This window comes from Oncorhynchus nerka, linkage group LG20 (genome assembly GCF_034236695.1).
Source record: "Oncorhynchus nerka isolate Pitt River linkage group LG20, Oner_Uvic_2.0, whole genome shotgun sequence".
Taxonomy (NCBI): domain Eukaryota; kingdom Metazoa; phylum Chordata; class Actinopteri; order Salmoniformes; family Salmonidae; genus Oncorhynchus; species Oncorhynchus nerka.
The window spans coordinates 26,843,513-26,865,855 of record NC_088415.1 but is presented as its reverse complement, the minus strand read 5'-3'; the positions used below and the strand labels follow the sequence as shown (position 1 = coordinate 26,865,855).

Below are 22,343 nucleotides of genomic sequence, written 5' to 3'. Positions count from 1 at the left end.
TGTACATGTGTATGTGTGTACCTGTGTGTACTTGGGGTGGGACCAGCATGAGCCTCATGTTGATGGAGAGCCCACCTGTACTCAGCTGGCCTGGAGCATAAACAGGAACACCATATGACATCACAAAGAGAGAAAGAGATGACAGTGGTGTTCTGTATGTATACTGAACAAAAATAAAAACACAACATGTAAATATGTTGTAATCATGAGCTGAAATAAAAGATCCCGGAAATGTTCCATACACAAAATTCTAATTTTCCAAGATTATCCATCCACCTGACAGGCGTGGCATATCAAGAAGCTGATTAAACACCATGATCATTCCATAGGTGCACCTTGTGTTGGGGGCTATAAATGGCCATTCTAAAATAAGTCGTTTTGTCATACAACATAATGCCACAGATGTCTCAAGTTGAGGGAGGATGCTGCCATATTTTCTCAAACAATGTTGGAGGCAGCTTATGATAGAGAAATTAACATTTAATTCTCTGGCACCAGAGCTGTTGCCAGAGAATTCAATGTTAATTTCTCTACCATAAGCTACCTCCAACATTGTTTTAGAGAATTTGGCAGTACGTCTAACCGGCCTCACAACTGCAGACCGTGTGTATGGCGTCGTGTGGGCGAGCGGTTTGGTGATGTCAACGTTGTGAACAGTGTGCCCCATGGTGGCGGTGGGGTTATGGTATGGGCAGGCATAAGCTACAGACAGAATGAACACAATTTAATTTTATCGATGGCAGTTTGAATGCACAAAAATACAGTGACAAAATCCTGAGGCCCATTTTTTTAAAGGTATCTGTGACCAACAGATGCATATCTGCATTCCCAGTCATGAAATCCATAGATTATACCCTAATACTGTACGGACAGATGCTGGGAGATGAGAAGCAAGTACAGGGAGGGAATATTTGTCACGCCCTGACCTTAGAGAGCCTTTTTTATTCTCTATTTGGTTAGGTCAGGGTGTGACTTGGGTGGGCAAATTTATGTTTCTATTTGTTGGCCTAGTATGGTTCCCAATCAGAGGCAGCTGTTTATCGTTGTCTCTGTTTGGGGATCATACTTAGGCAGCCCTTCTTCCCACCTTAGATTGTGGGGTCTTGTTTGTGTGTAGTTGCTTTCTGCACTGCATGTAGCTTTACGTTTGTTTTTGTATTTTGTTGTTTTTCCGGTGTCATTTAAATAAAAGAAAAATGTACGCCTACCACGCTGCACCTTGGTCCAATCAATCTCTAAACGATTGTGACAATATTTAATGAATAAACAGACAGGAAACATAACACGAACAGTGTCTGTACAAGGGACACATAACGACATTAATGCTGGCTTGGGAAAGAAACTGAGGCAGTGACGGATATAGGGGAGGTTATTAATAACGTAATGGAGTTCAGGTGAGTCCGATGAAGTGCTGATGCGCGTAAGGATGGTGACAGGTGTGCGTAATGATCAGCAGCCTGGCGACCTCGAGTGCCAGAGAGGAGAAGCAGGAGCAGATGTGACAGTACCCCTCTCCCCCAGGGGCGCCACCTGGCGTCCCACCTGGGAGAGCCTTACGAGTCGGCTGAGGCGCGGGAGCATGACGAGCCGGCTGAGCCGTGAAAATGCACATCTTATACAAAATGTGGTACTACAGAGCTTTATAAAGGAAAATACAGTGTAATACTGTATACTCATTGAAGTTAGTCAATAATTAGATTCAAGTATTTATTTACATAAACAAAACATTCAATAAGTATATAAAAAATGTCAACACCATAGAATAATTGTTTCATTTCCAAAACAGAAACATTTGATGAAAAATAACACATTAAACTATTTAAAAAGCAATCTTAAAGCTAAGTGAGAAAAGTTAGCATGCCCTCATTTTTGCAGTCCCACTGTTCTACAAGTGGTCAAAAGAGAGTTTTTACTTAGATTATTTTCATATTACTATTTAAGCTCTGGATTTGTCATCACACCAGCATCATCAGGTTCTTACAGTCTAGCCATCAATTTGGTCAAAGGAGCTGCCTCCCCTGCACCTCCTGGCTGAGAGCATTGCCATGCCTCTAACTGCTGCACAGCCTCTTTCAGCTTCCCTGTCGCCCTCTCCCCATAGGCCAACCCTGATCTGAACATTAACCCTGGTCTTTTGGAGCCCTGCTGATGCAAGTGTCTACACAGTTTCTCCAAGTCCCTGTTCAGACTAAATTCCCTACAGGATGTCAATTCCACAGGTAGGCCGCTCCTCTCCGGGGCCTTGCCTAGGTGCACCAACCAGAACTTGGCCAGCTCATTGGGGCACTGAGCGTAGCTTGCCACCATGTTGAGCACCAGAGGAAACAGGTCATGAGCCGCGGCTGGTACTGTGTGTTCCCCTGGGCCAGTGTGGCAGTGGTTGGGCTGCGGGCTTACAACCATCACCCTGGCTACGGATTTGGCTTGATCTGCTAGCCAGCGCATCGGGCCCTGCTCTGCCAGCCTGCCACGCTGCCACATGTCGATAGCCACCTGGCAGTCACCATGCCACTGGAGGAACTCAGCAAAAGCTAGCACAGCTCTCTGAAAGACAGGGTTTTCTGCAGGGTACACCACCAGCACCGACATAGTGACCTCAGTTGCCTTCGGCAGCTCAGTGAAGTGGGAATTTGAGTGCCTTCCATACATTTGATCTGGAAAATAAATGAGAGAGGAGATAGTTACTTCAAAACAAAGAGTTTGTTCAATGTTGATTCCTGAATTTAAAGAGATACTGTTTAGCTTACACAGAGTGAGAGAGCAAGCCACCAGTGCCACGAGCCCAGCTAAGCATCCAATATAGACTATTAGAAGGCTTGCTGGTTTCCCCTCATCATCATTACGGGTGGTAACTGTAATGCAAAAAACTCCAGAAGATTACATTTTACCCCAGGAGACCCATTACGGGTGGTTACTGTAATAACACTGCATTTTACCCCAGGAGACCCATTATGGGTGGTAACTGTAATAACCCTACATTTTACTCCAGAACACCCATTATGGGTGGTTACTGTAATAACACTGCATTTTACCCCAGGAGACCCATTACGGGTGGAAACTGTAATAAGACTACATTTTACGCCAGGAGACCCATTACGGGTGGTAACTGTAATAACCTCACATTTTACCCCAGGAGACCCATTACGGGTGGAAACTGTAATAAGACTACATTTTACCCCAGGAGACCCATTACGGGTGGTAACTGTAATAAGACTACATTTTACCCCAGGAGACCCATTACGGGTGGTAACTGTAATAAGACTACATTTTACCCCAGGAGACCCAATATGGGTGGTAACTGTAATAAGACTACATTTTACCCCAGGAGACCCATTACGGGTGGTACCTGTAAATGACAATGTAGCTTTATTCACGTCAGGGGAATTTAGCGAGAGCAAAGTATTTTCAGTGGGGCTCTATATGCCGTATGATATGTAGCTACTGTATGTTCACGTCAGGGGAGCTGAGCCAGGAGGGAGCTTCAATAACTCTACATGATTCATGAGACACTGCTATGTTCACGTCAGGGGAGCTGAGCCAGGAGGGAGCTTCAATAACTCTACATGATTCATGAGACACTGCTATGTTCACGTCAGGGGAGCTGAGCCAGGAGGGAGCTTCAATAACTCTACATGATTCATGAGACACTGCTATGTTCACGTCAGGGGAGCTGAGCCAGGAGGGAGCTTCAATAACTCTACATGATTCATGTAGAGTTATTGGAGGGAGGTTCATGATTCATGATTCATGTAGATTCATGTAGTGTCTCACCATACCTTCTCTGCTATGCAATCTGGTTTCAGAGCTGGTCATGGGTGCACCTCAGCCACGCTCAAGGTCCTAAACGATATTTAACCGCCATCGATAAGAAACATTACTGTGCAGCCGTATTCATTGATCTGGCCAAGGCTTTCGACTCTGTCAACCACCACATCCTCATCGGCAGACTCGACAGCCTTGGTTTCTCAAATGATTGCCTCGCCTGGTTCACCAACTACTTCTCTGATAGAGTTCAGTGTGTCAAATCGGAGGGTCTGCTGTCCGGACCTCTGGCAGTCTCTATGGGGGTGCCACAGGGTTCAATTCTTGGACCGACTCTCTTCTCTGTATACATCAATGAGGTCGCTCTTGCTGCTGGTGAGTCTCTGATCCACCTCTACGCAGACGACACCATTCTGTATACTTCCGGCCCTTCTTTGGACACTGTGTTAACAACCCTCCAGGCAAGCTTCAATGCCATACAACTCTCCTTCCGTGGCCTCCAATTGCTCTTAAATACAAGTAAAACTAAATGCATGCTCTTCAACCGATCGCTACCTGCACCTACCCGCCTGTCCAACATCACTACTCTGGACGGCTCTGACTTAGAATACGTGGACAACTACAAATACTTAGGTGTCTGGTTAGACTGTAAACTCTCCTTCCAGACCCATATCAAACATCTCCAATCCAAAGTTAAATCTAGAATTGGCTTCCTATTTCGCAACAAAGCATCCTTCACTCATGCTGCCAAACATACCCTTGTAAAATTGACCATCCTACCAATCCTCGACTTTGGCGATGTCATTTACAAAATAGCCTCCAATACCCTACTCAACAAATTGGATGCAGTCTATCACAGTGCTATCCGTTTTGTCACCAAAGCCCCATATACTACCCACCATTGCGACCTGTACGCTCTCGTTGGCTGGCCCTCGCTTCATACTCGTCGCCAAACCCACTGGCTCCATGTCATCTACAAGACCCTGCTAGGTAAAGTCCCCCTTATCTCAGCTCGCTGGTCACCATAGCATCTCCCACCTGTAGCACACGCTCCAGCAGGTATATCTCTCTAGTCACCCCCAAAACCAATTCTTTCTTTGGCCGCCTCTCCTTCCAGTTCTCTGCTGCCAATGACTGGAACGAACTACAAAAATCTCTTAAATTGGAAACACTTATCTCCCTCACTAGCTTTAAGCACCAACTGTCAGAGCATCTTACAGATTACTGCACCTGTACATAGCCCACCTATAATTTAGCCCAAACAACTACCTCTTTCCCAACTGTATTTAATTTATTTATTTATTTTGCTCCTTTGCACCCCATTATTTTTATTTCTACTTTGCACATTCTTCCATTGCAATACTACCATTCCAGTGTTTTACTTGCTATATTGTATTTACTTTGCCACCATGGCCTTTTTTGCCTTTACCTCCCTTCTCACCTAATTTGCTCACATTGTATATAGACTTTTTTTTTTTTTTTTTTACTGTATTATTGACTGTATGTTTGTTTTACTCCATGTGTAACTCTGTGTCGTTGTATGTGTCGAACTGCTTTGCTTTATCTTGACCAGGTCGCAATTGTAAATGAGAACTTGTTCTCAACTTGCTTACCTGGTTAAATAAAGGTGAAATAAAAATAAAATAAATAAAATAAAATTCATGAGACACTGCTATGTTCACGTCAGGGGAGCTGAGCCAGGAGGGAGCTTCAATAACTCTACACGATTCATGAGACACTGCTATGTTCACGTCAGGGGAGCTGAGCCAGGAGGGAGCTTCAATAACTCTACATGATTCATGAGACACTGCTATGTTCACGTCAGGGGAGCTGAGCCGGGAGGGAGCTTCAATAACTCTACACGATTCATGAGACACTGCTATGTTCACGTCAGGGGAGCTGAGCCGGGAGGGAGCTTCAATAACTCTACACGATTCATGAGACACTGCTATGTTCACGTCAGGGGAGCTGAGCCGGGAGGGAGCTTCAATAACTCTACACGATTCATGAGACACTGCTATGTTCACGTCAGGGGAGCTGAGCCGGGAGGGAGCTTCAATAACTCTACACGATTCATGAGACACTGCTATGTTCACGTCAGGGGAGCTGAGCCGGGAGGGAGCTTCAATAACTCTACACGATTCATGAGACACTGCTATGTTCACGTCAGGGGAGCTGAGCCGGGAGGAGCTTCAATAACTCTACACGATTCATGAGACACTGCTATGTTCACGTCAGGAGCTGAGCCGGGAGGGAGCTTCAATAACTCTACACGATTCATGAGACACTGCTATGTTCACGTCAGGGGAGCTGAGCCGGGAGAGGACTTCAATAACTCTACACGATTCATGAGACACTGCTATGTTCACGTCAGGGAGCTGAGCCGGGAGGAGCTTCAATAACTCTACACGATTCATGAGACACTGCTATGTTCACGTCAGGAGCTGAGCCAGGAGGAGCTTCAATAACTCTACACGATTCATGAGACACTGCTATGTTCACGTCAGGGGAGCTGAGCCAGGAGGGAGCTTCAATAACTCTACATGATTCATGAGACACTGCTATGTTCACGTCAGGGAGCTGAGCCAGGAGGAGCTTCAATAACTCTACATGATTCATGAGACACTGCTATGTTCACGTCAGGGGAGCTGAGCCAGGAGGGAGCTTCAATAACTCTACATGATTCATGAGACACTGCTATGTTCACGTCAGGGAGCTGAGCCAGGAGGGAGCTTCAATAACTCTACATGATTCATGAGACACTGCTATGTTCACGTCAGGAGCTGAGCCAGGAGGGAGCTTCAATAACTCTACATGATTCATGAGACACTGCTATGACGTCAGGGGCTGCTTCAATAACTCTACATGATTCATGAGACACTGCTATGTTCACGTCAGGGAGCTGAGCCAGGAGGGAGCTTCAATAACTCTACATGATTCATGAGACACTGCTATGTTCACGTCAGGGGAGCTGAGCCAGGAGGGAGCTTCAATAACTCTACATGATTCATGAGACACTGCTATTTTCACGTCAGGGGAGCTGAGCCAGGAGGGAGCTTCAATAACTCTACATGATTCATGAGACACTGCTATGTTCACGTCAGGGGAGCTGAGCCAGGAGGGAGCTTCAATAACTCTACATGATTCATGAGACACTGCTATGTTCGCGTCAGGGGAGCTGAGCCAGGAGGGAGCTTCAATAACTCTACACGATTCATGAGACACTGCTATGTTCACGTCAGGGGAGCTGAGCCAGGAGGGAGCTTCAATAACTCTACACGATTCATGAGACACTGCTATGTTCACGTCAGGGGAGCTGAGCCGGGAGGGAGCTTCAATAACTCTACATGATTCATGAGACACTGCTATGTTCACGTCAGAGAATTTTACATTTACTTTTTTCTGTCCTTGAGCTGTTCTTGACCATTAATGTTCTGTATTATGTCATGTTTTAAGTTTTGTGTGGACCCCAGGAGGAGTGGCTACTGCTTTAACAGCAGCTAATGTGTATCCTAATAAAACACAAAATGCTAATCAATCTCATGGACAGAATCTCCCTATTTATCTACTTGGAGAAGTATATTAAAAGGGAACACAGTCCATGTCAAATACATTATGATAAATCATAGAATTTGTGTTTGTATAGACATAGCCATTTTGCTAATAACCTTTGTCACAAAGTGTTACAGAAACCTAGCAAGGAAAAGCTTCCAAGGCAGGCCTAGGGGGAACCTGACTGTCTGGCAGGGAGGACATTCAGAATGACAATCTAAGCAAGGTAGTTGGACCAGGGCACACATTCAAAGCTTGTCCAAACAGGAATATTGTTGCCATCACAGAGTGGTGGGAGGCACCAGCATGTCAAATAGATCACAGATGTTCAGACACTCAAAAGACTTAAAGATCTTACCAGATATGGGCATCACAGTGGGGTTTGAAGTAGGCCTAGCCAACTCAGCTTAAAAGAAAAAGAAGAAGAAGACACAAATACCACCTATCAAATACATAGGAATCCCTGCACTTCAAATCATATGTGTCAAATGAATCAGATTCCTCACCTGTGTCGTCTTTTGATGTCGCTGGCATGAAATAGAATGGAAATGGTTAAACAAAGCCCAGCCACTTTAATAAACAAATATAGAAATGATTGAACATGAGGTGCTAGCTATAAAGAAAAACATCTCAGCACCATGATCTCAGGTATACACTGTCGTGGCACACACAGCCGCAGCCCCTGCAATGGGGACACCCAACCTCCCCCATTTCTTTTAGGGGGGGTGATTGGGGTTCCCCCTGAGGTTGACCTGTAGATAGCATATGCACACATCATAAGCCATGAACACACAGGCAGAAGAGGCAAATAGGCAGTAGAGACAATTGCCTCAGGCTTCACATCATCAAGGGGGCTCATGAGCTGGGCATGAAAAAACAATAATAATGGCTAAACCCTGCCTTTTTATTTTTTATTTTTTACAATTGATATACTTAAAATCTGATTTTAAGCCTAACCCTGACCTTAACCCTAACCTTAACCAGACTGCTAACCTAATGCCTAACCCTAACCAAAAATACCAAAAAGCTAATTTTAGTCTTCATGAGTTTTTATGACATAGCCATTGACTTTGTGGCTGTATTAACTAGTGACAACGGTGGAAGGTGGCAGAGCTACAGCAGTGTTTATCAGACATCCCGAAAATCGATGTTCTCACGAAAAAGTCTGTAGCGTCCGAACCGTTTCTGCTACACACTAATATGCCCTCTCTACAGAAAGATTAGACTCATGAACACGTTGGTATTCTCTGTTTTGCTCCATGACTCCCTCAAGTTTCACGGGACTCGTCTGAAGGTAACCTGGTGCCTGCTGAAAAATGTATTGAAGTGAATAGGCCATTTCCACATAAAAGGTATACGAGTAATTCCATTATAAAAATTATGTATTTATTTTTCTTATACAGTGCATTTGGAAAGTATTCAGACCCCTTCCATTTTTCCACATTTTGTTACGTGACAGCCTTATTCTAAAATGTATTCATATTTTTTCCCCCTCATCAATCTACACACAATACCCCATAATGACAAAGTGAAAACAGGTTTATTTATTTTTGCAAATATATTATAAATAAAAAACAGAAATACCTTAAATAAGTATTCAGACACTTTGCTATGAGACTCGAAATTGAGCTCAGGTGCATCCTGTTTCCATCAATCATCCTTGAGATGTTTCTACAACTTGATTGGAGACCACCTGTGGTAAATTCAATTGACTGAACATGATTTGGAAAGGCACACGCCTGTCTATATAGGGTCCCACAGTTGACAGTGCATCTCAGAGCAAAAACCAAGCCATGAGGTTGAAGGAATTGCCCGTAGAGCTTCGAGACAAGATTGTCCATTCTTAAATGGAAGAAGTTTGGAACCACCAAGACTCTTCCTGGAGTTGGCCGCCCGGCCAAACTGAGCAATCGGGGGAGAAGGGCCTTGGTCAGGGAGGTGACCAAGAACCCAATGGTCACTCTGACAGAGCTCCAGAGTTCCTCTGTGGAAATGAGAGAACCTTCCAGAAGGACAACCATCTCTTCAGCACTACTCCAATAAGGCCTTTATGGTCAAGTTGCCAGGCGGAAGCCACTCCTCAATAAAAGGGACGTGACATCCCACTTTGAGTTTGCCAAAAGGCACCTAAAGAACTCTCAGACCATGACAAACAAGATTTTCTGGTCTGATGAAACCAAGATTGAACTCTTTGGCCTGAATGCCAAAGTTCACGTCTGGAGGAAACCTGGCACCATCCCTATGGTGAAGCATGGTGGTGGCAGCATCATGATGTGGGGATGTTTTCAGCAGCAGGGAGTGGGAGACAAGTCAGGATTGAGGGAAAGATGAACGGAGCAAAGTACCCTAGAGATCCTTGATGATTACCTGCTCCAGAGCAGTCTGGGCATCAGACTAGGGTGAAGGTTCACCTTCCAACAGGACAACGACCATTAGCACTGTGGTGGAAATGTAATATTCATTACATACTATACTGTTTAATTAGACCTACTATGTTGTTTTTACTTAGATATTATATGTTAGTATTTTGCTGGTACAGGCTTGTCTTGTGTGATTTAGTCATAAGTCTGGGCATACAGATAAGAGCCGTGCGACTGCAGTATGTGACATCCTGTTTTCACAATCTACAGGAACTTAGATGTTTGGAAACATGCAGGAAGGAACAGACAATGGTCAAAACCATAAACTGTCAACTTCACCAGCCTGATAAATTAAGATAGAATATGCTATATTAGATTTTAGAGTCATAAAGCAAATGAGGAAAAACACAATTACTACCATGTATACCACTTGAATGAAGAAGAAAAATGCCAATTTTGTCAACTCCGTTAAACATTAACTCCATCAGATTTGTGTCTAACGTCAACTCCGTAAGAGTGCTGACAGATCTGATAGAATGTTATGTTTTTATTGGGGATTTTCAAATGAATAATTTTCCAAATTTTCCAAATATTTGTATTGAACTTTTATTTTTAGAGGCTAAAATATGTGTTTTGAGTATCTGTTGTCAACTCCGTCAGTGGTTTGTAATATCTGTCACTGATGTTAGCCGCCTTATGATCGATTTGTTTTGTCAATATTCTGAACAAATATTTGCATCACTGTTTTGCAAAATATGCTGAAACAATTGAAGTATTTGCTGGACCTAAGGGGTAATGTTTGCTTTATAAATGTTATTTTATATGCTAAATATTGATCAAAACGAGCATTGAATAGAGCAGGGATATTGAAGGAATTGCCCGTAGAGCTCCGAGACAAGATTGTCCATTCTTAAATGGAAGAAGTTTGGAACCACCAAGACTCTTCCTGGAGTTGGCCGCCCGGCCAAACTGAGCAATTGGGGGAGAAGCAAAACAAAACAAAAAAAGTTGTTCCTTTACATGGTAAAGTTGATACTTTGGCCTATCAAAAAATATATATTATTTTTTATATTAAGACAAATATTTGTGAAAAATAAGTTACGACTGTTCTCTAAAACAGCAACATTTTCTCTCAGCCTAATGTCAAAATGTGTAAAATAGCATGAGTTTAGCTATACAACTCTCTCTGCCCCAAGGGTTGGGGGGCCTTGCTCTGACCTTGCGGGGCCCAACAAATCTGTGCTACGCCACTGTAGGTATAGTCTTATATACTAGAGTATACATTTCAGTAAGATATGCTAATTATTAGTATTCTTCTTCTTTTTTATTGAACTAATATCCCTATAAAAACACATCAATTCATTAAAAAAAACGTACTTACCATACGGTACATTACATGTCGTAAACTTGGAATATTCGCCCTCTGCCGGAATCGGAAGATTGTAAGCAGTGATGATCATATGGAGCGCTGGTTCTGCAGGTGCAAGGTAATAGAACCACAGCTGTATGAAAAAGACATTATCTCAATGAGCCTTACCTGAATAATACAAAAAGAGTTAGACATTAGCAAATATACCTTTTTTAACTATGGCAATTATCAGCAATATATAGCCACTGATTGGGATTTTAAGTTTGTTGTAAAGGAATAGGCTACAGTAGGCAAACCTGTTCGAGACCCCTGAGGTCAACTTCTTCGAAAGGTGGTTCATACCGACAGCGGTATGTATCACCATCTATAACGATCCAAGTTCCTGTGAGATAGTAAATGCTTTCTGCAAAATATATGAAGTGTTGGTATTATATGCATCACTGTTATTTTTCCAAATCTATTTCTATTAACATGCAATTAATTCCGATAAGGCTTCCCCTACTGTCGATGTTGATGGCCCAACTTATGTTCAGCCGAATAGCCCCAAAGTCTTCAGGCAGAACAGCAACTTTGAGTGCGAGCAGAAGAGAAGGACATGCCTGAGGAATCTCTATCCATTCCGGTGGTATCACTTGGGGAAAAAATACCCCATCAATAAATGACAGCATCCCACTCCTGACACCAATGTAGCGAACAGCAGCATGTCTACAAAACACAGACTTGCTAACCACTGCTTTAATAGGAATAAGGTAACCCTCTTAAGGAAGATTGCAATGAGCACACCTTTGCACAGGTCATTAAAATATTATTTCCTCACCCTGAAAGCAGTCTATGGATTAGTAGACTGATTTGACAGCATGTGGATTACAGTCTATTCTTGTCACCATAATTCAAGGTAAGAAAACAAATAAATAATATTGTAATCTGAGTGAACCATCCCTGGGCTAACTCACCATCTTCTGATTCCTCACATGTAACACTCTGTGGATAACATAATGAACAATTAAAAGGATTAATCTCCCAACTAAACAGTTTTTATAGGATAAATAAAAACTTACAATTATGGGTGACGGCTGAGCAGTAAGTAATTTAGAGAATATAATCAACAGCAAGGTCCTCATGACTGAAAACAATGATCACATATTCATCTGTAGTTGCAAAATGGCTAAATATCCCGTGAAAGGGTTATATAATAAACTATTGAGAACACCAAATCCGTCCGCCTACTGACGATCACTCTGTGAACCCCTTGGTTATATAGGTTGGATAGGCTACGTGCGCGTGGCACCCCGCGCGCTGGATTGTAGGGTGTCATGGTGGGACAGATCATTGTAGGACTCTTCCCACTCTGCTGCTCCCGGCGCGCACTGCAAACTAAATACAGCGCTCGGTGGCATACCATCCTCGTCTCTGCAGTGTGTGACAGAATTCAAAGATCGGTCAATGCGATCAACAATAGCGATAAGCAAACCCGTTTTTTAAGATGCCATTTCTATTTAAAACCACATCATCGGATCGAAGTTGATTGTTTCGAAATTTGAACCACAGTTCGAAGACCTATGCCATTTTCTGCATTGCTTGCTGTGACCCCACTCCAGTTTTACATCGTGTTAATGCCTGCATTTTAAAAAATCATAACAGACACATTATCTGTGTTTTCATAGACAGGTGAATTTAAAAGTAAAAAATTAAATATAGATGATGTCGCAAACATTTCTCGCTTTTAAAAAAAGTTGAAATGGTTTGATATGTTGAAACTGAAACTCGAGAATGAAAGCGTTGACGGTTGACTCTCCTTATAGCCGCCTCCCAGTATAGTCCATATAGGCTACATGATTCTCCTTGACTAGAAATGTATGATAGGCTACTATATTTATTTACCTTCATTTCAACAGAGAAGTCATATTGAGACTAGTCTCTTGCAAATGAGTCCTGCACAATACGAAAACAAACACATCAATAGACAAGTATAAACTTGCCTAGGTAAATAAAGGTTAAATAAACTAAATACAAAAATAAATATACACAACATATACACATGAAATACACATTAAGATACAAAACACTGTCAATTAAAACAAACACATTCTTCATTATAAAAATCCCATCCTCTGTCTGAATTGCCCTAGGATACCAAAGCATCTTTTGGAGATTATTTCAAACATTGGGTGCAAGTAATTCTGGTTTCCAGAGTTAACCAACCCTCGTCATTTTAACAGTGGAGTTAACAAAATAGTGTAATGATGTGATCTACATGCTAATTAGAAAGAGGCAATCTGTTTATGTAAAAAAAAAAGGCTGCTTTAAATCTTAGCTACTTAACAAGCTCATTCGTATGTTTATTAAATGTTAAATCATTGTCAATCCAAATACCAAGGCATTTGTATGCAGGGATTCGTTCGATTATAGAACCATCTGATGAGTGAAGATGTAATCCATGTGAGACAATCTTACGAGAACTTGAAAATAACATGTATTTAGTTTTTCCCGTATTACACACGAATTATAAATCACTAGAGCTTCCTGCACAGCTGCAAAATCGCACTGTAGCCTTGTCACATCCATATCAGCTGTCGGGGAAATTGTGTACATACTGTTAAAAATGTTAACAGATTAACCAATAGCATTTATATGAATAGTGAAAAGAGCAGGTCCTAGTATCAACCCCTGCGGAACACCTTTATGTACTTCAAGAAATTCGTACTTAACCCCTTCAATCACAATGGCCTGAGTTCTGTCACTAAAATAACCATGAAACCATGAGCAGGCGTCAGAACCTAGGCCAATTGAGGACAACTTGTTCAATAAAATAGCATGATCAACAGTATCAAACACTTTTGACAGATGCACAAACAAAGCAGCACAATTCATTTGAGCATCTAAATCATTGACAACATAATTAACAACTAATGTTGTTGCTGTGATAATGCTGTGCCCTGGCCTAAATCCAGATTGATTTATGTCAAAATACCATGCACAGATAAAAAAAAGAGCAAAGTTGCTTATTACTGTCACACCCTGATCTGTTTTACCTGTCTTTGTGCTTGTCTCCACCCCCTCCAGGTGTTGCCCATATTCCCTATTATCCCCAGTGTATTTATACCTGTGTTCTCTGTTTGTTTATTACCAGTTCCTTTTGTTCGTCAAGACTACCAGCGTTTTTCCCCTTACTCCTGTCTTTTTCTAGTTCCTGTTTACTAGTTTTCCCGGTTTTAACCATTCTGTCTGCCCTGAGCCTGCCTGCCATTATGTACCTTATCACACCACCCTGGATTATTGACTTCTGCCTGCCCTGAACCGAGACTGCCTGCCGTTCTGTACCTTATCGGCTCCCGTGCTTCTACATCTGCATTGCTTGGTGTTTTAGGCTGGGTTTCTGTACAGCACCTTGTGACATCAGCGGATGTAAAAAGGGCTTTATAAATACATTTGATTAATTGATTGACTCTGATATGAATTTTCGGACCTCTGCCTGCCCTTGAACTGTCGTTTTGCCTGCCCTCTGTTCTAGTAATAAAAGTTTGTTACTTCAACACTATCTGCATCTGTGTCTTCTCCTGACTGACCCAGCAGACTCGGACCAGTTCCGCAACGCCATCTCCTCCCAAGGAGCCACCATTGGAAGGCACGAGGTCTTGCTTCGTGGAAGGGTTCCAGACCTTGGCCGAATGCCATGACAGAGCGTTGAACACATTGCTGGAGCAATTCCACAGGTTGTCTGTTTGGCAGCCTACCACGACGATAACTTCCCAGCCCCTCAGTAACCCGGCTGTTAGGAACGCCGCCTCCCTGGCCACCCCAATTTCCTGGGAACCCCGCTTACCTCCTGGCGGAGGTGAAGAAAGTTCGATGCTCCATTGTCCGGGAGAGAGGCTGCCCAGAAGTTACTCCAGCTTCGGCAAGACTCCCGCAGTGTGACAGATTATGCGGTGGATTTCTCCTCGTTGGCAGCTAAGAGTTCCTGGAACCCGGAAGCGCTGTTCGACATATTCCTGCACGGAGTATCGGGGGAAGTATAGGACGAGCCAAATAACCAGATGTTTGTTCCTGACGCTGTCCGCTCCTCGGTGCTGGAGTGGGCCCACTCCTCTAAGCTGGCCTGCCACCTGGGCTCCCGTCGGACCCAGGCCTTTGTGCAACAACGCCTTTGGTGGCATACCATCGTTCCCGATATCTCCTCGTTCGTCGCCGCTTGCACGATCTGTGCGCAGAACAAGACTCCCCAGCAAGCTCCGGCTAGTCTCCTTCAACCTCTGCCTGTTCCTCACTGTCCTTGGTCTCACATATCCCTGGACTTTGTCATGGGTCTCCCCCCGTCTGATGGCAACACCGCCATCCTGACAGAAGTGGACCGGTTTTCCAAAGCCACCCACTTCATTCCTCTCCTCAAGCTACCCTCTGCCAAAGAGACAGCCCAGCTCATGGTGCAGCATGTCTTCTGAATCCATGGACTCCCAGTGGACATGGTCCTCAATTCTCGTCCCGTTTGTGAAAGGTGTTCTGCACACATATTGGGTCGTCGGCCAGCCACCCCCAGTCCAATGGCCAGTCGGAGCAAGCCAACCAAGACCTGGACATGACTCTTCAATGCCTGGTCTCCGCCAACCCCACCACCTGGAGCCAGCAACTAGCGTGGGTCGAATATGCCCTCAACACCATTCCTTGCTCTGCCACGGGTCTTTGCCCTTTGAGTTTTAAAAATTTATTTTACCTTTATTTTACTAGGCAAGTCAGTTAAGAACAAATTCTTATTTTCAATGACGGCCTAGGAACAGTGGGTTAACTGCCTGTTCAGGGGCAGAACGACAGATTTGTACCTTGTCAGCTTGGGGATTTGAACTTGCAACCTTTCGGTTACTAGTCCAACGCTCTAACCACTAGGCTACCCTGCTGTTTTCCCTGGGTTATCAGCCCCCGCTCTTCCCAGAGCAAGAGGAAGAGGTCAGCATACCCTCGGCCCAGATGTTTGTCCGTTGCTGTCATTGTACCTGGAAGAGAGCCCGGACGGCTCTTCACAAGACCATCTCCAGGTATCGAAGACAAGCGTACCCGGTTACAATTGGTCAGCCCCTGTAGATATCTTGGTATCTATAGCAAGTAAGACATCAAGGACATATTTTTTGGTGAATTGCCGAAATGCAAAAACTTGACTAACATTTTCAGAGTCAATCTCCAAAATTCCAGAACCAGTGTTTAGCCCACTCTTAAAGATAGTAGGGTTATGCCTCATGGCTACCAGATGCATCAAACTCTTTGCGTTCCGGCAAAAGTAATTTATTGTCAATGGAGATGTCCGCAATGCTAAGTTGGGGGTGCCACACTAGGCTGCAGTGTGTTCTGTGTACTGCATGTGTTCAATATTTCCAACTTGTGAGTTGCTTTAACGTGCTGTGGTACAAAGGGAAGTACACACAGACTCCAATAGCTAGCTTTTAGCTAGTTGAAAAGCTAAGCACATGTGTGTCAAGTACAGAAAATGCGGACTAGACATCCGGCAAAACAAAACACATATGCATCTGGTGGACATCGGTCATTAGACACTCTTTCAAAAAAATAACCCGCTGAAATAAAATTATGATTAAATACATCAATAGCTAGGTTTCCATCCAATTGGGGACAGATGTGAATTCATTCATGTGAATATTCAAAAATCTGCATTAAAAAATTCCCACAGTTGATAGTGGATGTCAGAGCAAAAACCAAGCCACGAGGTCGAAGGAATTGTCCGTAGAGCTCCGAGACAGGATTGTGTTGAGGCACAGATTTGGGGAAGGGTACCAAAACATTTCTGTAGCATTGAAGGTTGCCAAGAACACAGTGGCCTCCATCATTAATATATTGAAGAAGTTTGGAACCACCAAGACTCTTCCTACAGCTGGCCACACGTCCAAAATGATCAATCGGAGGAGAAGGGCCTTGGTCAGGGAGGTGACCAAGAACCCAATGGTCACTCTGACAGAGCTCCAGAGTTCCTCTGTGGAGATGGGAGAAACTTCAAGAAGAACAATCATCTCTGCAGCACTCCACCAATCAGGCCTTTATGGTAGAGTGGCCAGATGTAAGCCACTCCTCAGTAAAAGGCACATAATAGTTTGCCAAAAGGCACCTAAAGGACTTTCAGACCATGAGAAACAAGATTCTCTGGTCTGATGAAACCAAACTTGAATTCTTTGGCCTGAATGCCAAGTGTCATGTCTGGAAGGAACCTGGGCTCCCAAGTGGCGCAGCGGTCTAAGGCACTGCATCTCAGTGCTAGATGCGTCACTGCAGACCCTGGTTTGATTCCAGGCTGTATCACAACTGGCCATGATTGGGAGTCCCATAGGGTGGTGCACAATTGGCCCAGCGTGCTCCAAAACCTGCTCCAGAGCACTCAGGACCTCAGACTGGGGCGAAGGTTCACCTTCCAACAAGACAACGACCAGTGGTATAAAGTACTTAAGTAAAAAATACTTTCAAGTAGTTGTTTGGGAATTTTTTACTTTACTTTACGATTAATATTATTTTGCTACATTCCTAAAGAAAATAAGGGACGTTTTACTCCATACATTTTCCCTGACACCCAAAAGTACTCGTTTAATTTTGAATACTGAGCAGGACTGGAAAATGGTCCAATTCACACAACAGAACATCCCTGGTCAACCCTACTCCCTCGGATCCATGAAACACACATGCTTTGTTTGTAAATTATGTCTGAGTGTTGGAGTGTGCCACTGGCTATCCATACATTTTTTTTTTTAAACATGAAAATTATGCCCCCTGGTTTGCTTAATATGAGCAATTTGAAATTATTTACACTTTTAATTTGACTTTTGATACTTAAGTATATTTTTGCAATTACATTTACTTTTGATACTTAAGTATATTTAAAACCAAATACTTTTATTAGACTTTACTCAAGTAGTATTTTACTGTGTGAAAAAAAGCAACAAAAAAAAGCAAAAAAAAGCAAACTTGCACTTGAATGACGTGATGACGTGCATAACCATGGTAACAATTGAAAGGGAACAGTTTGGAGATTATCAGGAAATTATTAGACCAAAGGTGAGGACAACAGTTCACCTAACACAAGACTGAACCCAAACATTGATTTTATGTGCATTTTATATTTTCTGTACTTTTCACAGCATGTGTTGACAACGATATCTGAAAATACTCTGGATACATTCAGTGTCATAATAAGAATATTAGTGGAACATTTGGTGTAGGTGCACAGACCAAACAATGACAAGTGTTTGACTGAGAGGTCTAACTGGTGTCTCCAAGTGACCACACACCTCTCCAAATTGTGCACAGTTCGTATGTCATTTTAATGCACTTTGAGGACTTAAGGAAAGAGCCTTCAACTATTAGGTGCTTGTTTGAGCTTGTAGCTGTGCTGCTGAGGAAATGAAGCACCCGCACTTGTAGTTGTTTTGTTTGGACACAACCCTCCGCCCCCACCATCATACAATTACTGTTGCTGTTTACAAAACCCCAAAACGGTCCATTACAAATCGCCATCTGGGTCAGACAGGCATCATTTGAAAGCATATTCTATTGCCAACATGACTAGCTAAGTTTGAAATACAATCTTACAGTGTTAGAGTTTCACAAGGCACTTCAGAAAAACAGACTGTACTTTTGGAGCGCAGAGAACATAGTCATTAGTGCATTCAGGTGCATGTTCTGCAGCACATTTTCTTCACAATACGACAAACATAAGGCTTCCTTTGGCGGTTGGTCCTCACATTTAGAACTACTGTCTGTTGAATCCCATCCCATACAGCGCTGCAGAGACCCTACGCTCTGATGTCATGTATAGCATTTTACTGTACAGCCACTGCGTTCAAATTTAGGTGCTTATCAGTGTCAAAATCTGCTATTCGCAACCGTATACGGGCTGGAGTGTAAAGGGCTACGAGTTTAACCCAAACACTAGTTTACTATTCAGTAGAAAAGGAATATAAAGGGCAAGCTATAAAAAAGCTCACAAATAAAACCTGCCGACAAAAAGGTGAGCCAGTGAAATAAATTAAAGCAGCTGTAGCAAAGCTCAACAACACACTAAACTAATAATTAAATATAGTGTTCCAGTTGTGTTAAGAACACATTTTTATTTACAATGACGGCCTACACCGGCCAAAACCGGACGACGGTGGGCCAATTGTGCGCCACACTATGGGACTTCCAACGGCCGGTTGTGATACAGCCTGGATTTGAACCAGGGTGGCTGTAGTGACGCTTCAAGCAGATATTTTTTATTTCACCTTTATTTAACCAGGGAGGCTACCTGAGAACAAGTTATCATTTACAACAGCGTCCTGGCCAAGATAAAGCATAGCATTTCAACACATACAACAACACAGAGTTACCCATGGAATAAACACAACATACAGTCAATAATACAGTAGAAAAAAAGAAAAAAAAAAGTCTAGGCAATAAATAGGCCATGGTGGCGAAGTAAATTACAATATAGCAATTAAACATTGAAATGGTAGATGTGCAGAAGGTGAATGTGCAAGTAGAGACTGGGGTGCAAAGGAGCAAGATAAATAAATACAGTATGGGGATGAGGTAGTTGGATGGGATGTTTACAGATGGGCTATGTACAGGTGCAGTGATCTGTGAGCTGCTCAGACAGCTGGTGCTTAAAGCTAGTGAGGGAGATATGAGTCTCCAGCTTCAGTGATTTTTGCAGTTCGTTCCAGTCATTGGCAGCAGAGAACTGTAAGAAAAGGCAGCCAAAGGAGGAATTGGCTTTGGGGGTAACCAGTGAAATATACCTGCTGGAGCGCGTGCTACAAGTGGGTGCTGCTATTGTGACCAGTGAGCTGAGATAAGGTGGGGCTTTACCTAGCAGAGACTTGTAGATGACCTGGAGCCAGTGGGTTTGGCGACGAGTATGAAGCGAGGGCCAGCCAACAAGAGCGTACAGGTCACAGCGGTGGGTAGTATATGGGGCTTTGGTGACAAAACAGATGGCACAATTTGTTGAGTAGAGTGTTGGAGGCTATTTTATAAATGGCATTGCAGAAGTCGAGGATCGGTAGGATGGTCAGTTTTAGGAGGGTATGTTTGGCAGCATGAGGGCAGGATGCCTTGTTTGCGAAATAGGAAGCCGATTCTAGATTTAATTTTGCATTGGAGATGCTTAATGTGAGTCTGGAAGGAGAGTTTACAGTCTAACCAGACACCTAGGTATTTGTAGTTGTCCACGTATTCTAAGTCAGAACCGTCCAGAGTAGTGATGCTGGACGGGTGGGCAGTGATCGGTTGAAGAGCATGCATTTAGTTTCACTTGCATTTAAGAGTAGTTGGAGGCCACGGAAGGAGAGTTGTATGGCATTGAAACTCACCTGGAGGTTAGTTAACACGGTGTCGAAAGAAGGGTCAGAAGTATACAGAATGGTGTCGTCTGCGTAGAGGTGGATCATTGAATCACCAGCAGCAAGAGCGACATCCTTGGTGTATACAGAGAAGAGTCGGCCCGAGAATTGAACCCTGTGGCACCCCCATAGAGACTGCCAGAGGTCCGGACAACAGGCCATCCGATTTGACACACTGAACTCTATCAGAGAAGAGGTTGGATAATCAGGCGAGGCCAACATTTGAGAAACCAAGGCCGTTGAGGCTGCCAATAAGAATGTGGTGATTGACAGAGTCAAAAGCCTTGGCCAGGTCGATGAATACGGCTGCACAGTAATGTCTCTTATCGATGGCGGTTATGATATCATTTAGGAACTTGGCTGAGGTGCACCCATGACCAGCTCGGAAACCAGATTGCATATCGGAGAAGGTACGGTGGGATTGTAAATGGTCAGTAATCTGTTTGTTAACTTGGCTTTCGAAGACCTTAGAGAGGCAGGGTAGGATAGATAGGTCTGTAGCAGTTTGGGTCTAGAGTGTCTCCCCCTTGAAGAGGGGGATGATTGCGGCAGCTTTCCAATCTTTGCGAATCTCAGACGATACGAAACAAAGGTTGAACAGGTGAGTGATAGGGGTTGCAACAATTTCGGCAGATCATTTTAGAAAGAGAGGGTCTAGATTGTCTAGCCCAGCTGATTTGTAGGGGTCCACATTTTGCAGCTCTTTCAGAACATCAGCTATCTGGATTTGGGTGAAGGAGAAATGGGGGAGGGTTGGGCGAGTTGTTGTGGGGAGTGCAGGGCTGTTGACCGGGGTAGGGGTAGCTAGGTGGAAAGCATGGCCAGCCGCAGAAAAATTATTATTGAAATTCTCAATTATTGTGGATTTATCGGTGGTGACAATGTTTCCTATCCTTAGTGCAGTGGGCAGCTGGGAGGAGGTACTCTTATTCTCCATGGACTTTACAGTGTCCCAGAACATTTTTGAGTTAGTACTACAGGATGCAAATTTCTGTTTGAAAAAGCTAGTCTTAGCTTTCCTTACTGCCTGTGCCTGTGTATATTGGTTCCTAACTTCCCTGAAAAGCTGCATATCACGGGGTCTATTCGATGCTAATGCAGAACGCCACAGGATGTTTTTGTGCTGGTCAAGGGCAGTTAGGTCTGGAGAGAACCAAGGGCTATATCTATTCCTGGTTCTACATTTTTTTTAAAGGGGCATGCTTATTTAAAATGGTGTGGAAGGCACTTTTAAAGAAAGACCAGCCATCCTCTCCTGACGGGATGAGGTCAATATCCTTCCAGGAAACCCGGGCCAGGTCGATTAGAAAGGCCTGCTCGCAGAAGTGTTTTAGGGTAAAAATAGTAAAAATAAAGAAAAATTCTACCCTTGAATGAGTAGGTGTGTCCAAACTTTTGACTGGTACTGCATATCACCAGCACTTACATTTTACTGAACCTTTTCTATCTGTCTTTGTTCCTAATCCAATCCATTGTTTTGCATCGGAGTAACACATTGTTTGCCTATCTCAATTCCTCGGGATCTATAGCTCCTTGATTTCTATGGAAATGTTGGTACTTAATCAACAGCTGCCAGCTAGCCAACTGTCGCAATGGGCAATGTTCCAGTCACATTTATGACATTTCTAAAGAAATTCCCTGTAGCTGTACAGCTGAGCCTAGATAAGACATAATGATCCCACACAAACGTACCCTCTAGTTTCTACACGTTCACAGTCACGTGTACAGCATCATTATCCACCATGTTAGTGCTTCTGACTACGTTTTAAATTAAGAATATTACATCATCACATTGCACCCTGCGTTTTACACACTCACCAACAGCTGTGATGGTAATTGTTTTAATCATATGTAGAGTCCATATGTTTTGTTTGGCAAATTCCTTCCCGACGAGTACATATAACACAGATACTGTCATCTGGAGCCATTGAG

The 22,343-nt window shown here is 43.4% G+C and overlaps 1 protein-coding gene across 1 annotated transcript; it reads right to left on the bottom strand.

The window, feature by feature from the left end:
* Positions 1 to 1,693: 1,693 nt before the first annotated feature.
* Positions 1,694 to 12,530, bottom strand: LOC115119533 (uncharacterized). The gene is made up of 9 exons (XM_029648365.2): positions 12,102 to 12,530; positions 11,997 to 12,024; positions 11,546 to 11,674; positions 11,340 to 11,446; positions 11,056 to 11,176; positions 7,821 to 7,841; positions 7,673 to 7,720; positions 2,748 to 2,852; positions 1,694 to 2,654 (listed from the first exon to the last, which is right to left on the bottom strand). Exons 1-9 carry the CDS (start codon positions 12,162 to 12,164, stop codon positions 1,978 to 1,980), a joined length of 1,299 nt encoding a protein of 432 aa, XP_029504225.2. The 5' UTR covers positions 12,165 to 12,530; the 3' UTR covers positions 1,694 to 1,977.
* Positions 12,531 to 22,343: the final 9,813 nt, after the last annotated feature.

What these genes read in the sequence shown, in the direction of transcription:
- LOC115119533 (XM_029648365.2), bottom strand. Translation starts at nt 12,164, where the DNA reads ATGAGGACCTTGCTGTTGATTATATTCTCTAAATTACTTACTGCTCAG. An exon ending in ATGTGAGGAATCAGAAGATG is followed by an intron (nt 11,675 to 11,996) that starts GTGAGTTAGCCC and finishes TTTTTCCCCAAG; the next exon opens with TGATACCACCGGAATGGATA. An exon ending in TTGGGCCATCAACATCGACA is followed by an intron (nt 11,447 to 11,545) that starts GTAGGGGAAGCC and finishes TATATTTTGCAG; the next exon opens with AAAGCATTTACTATCTCACA.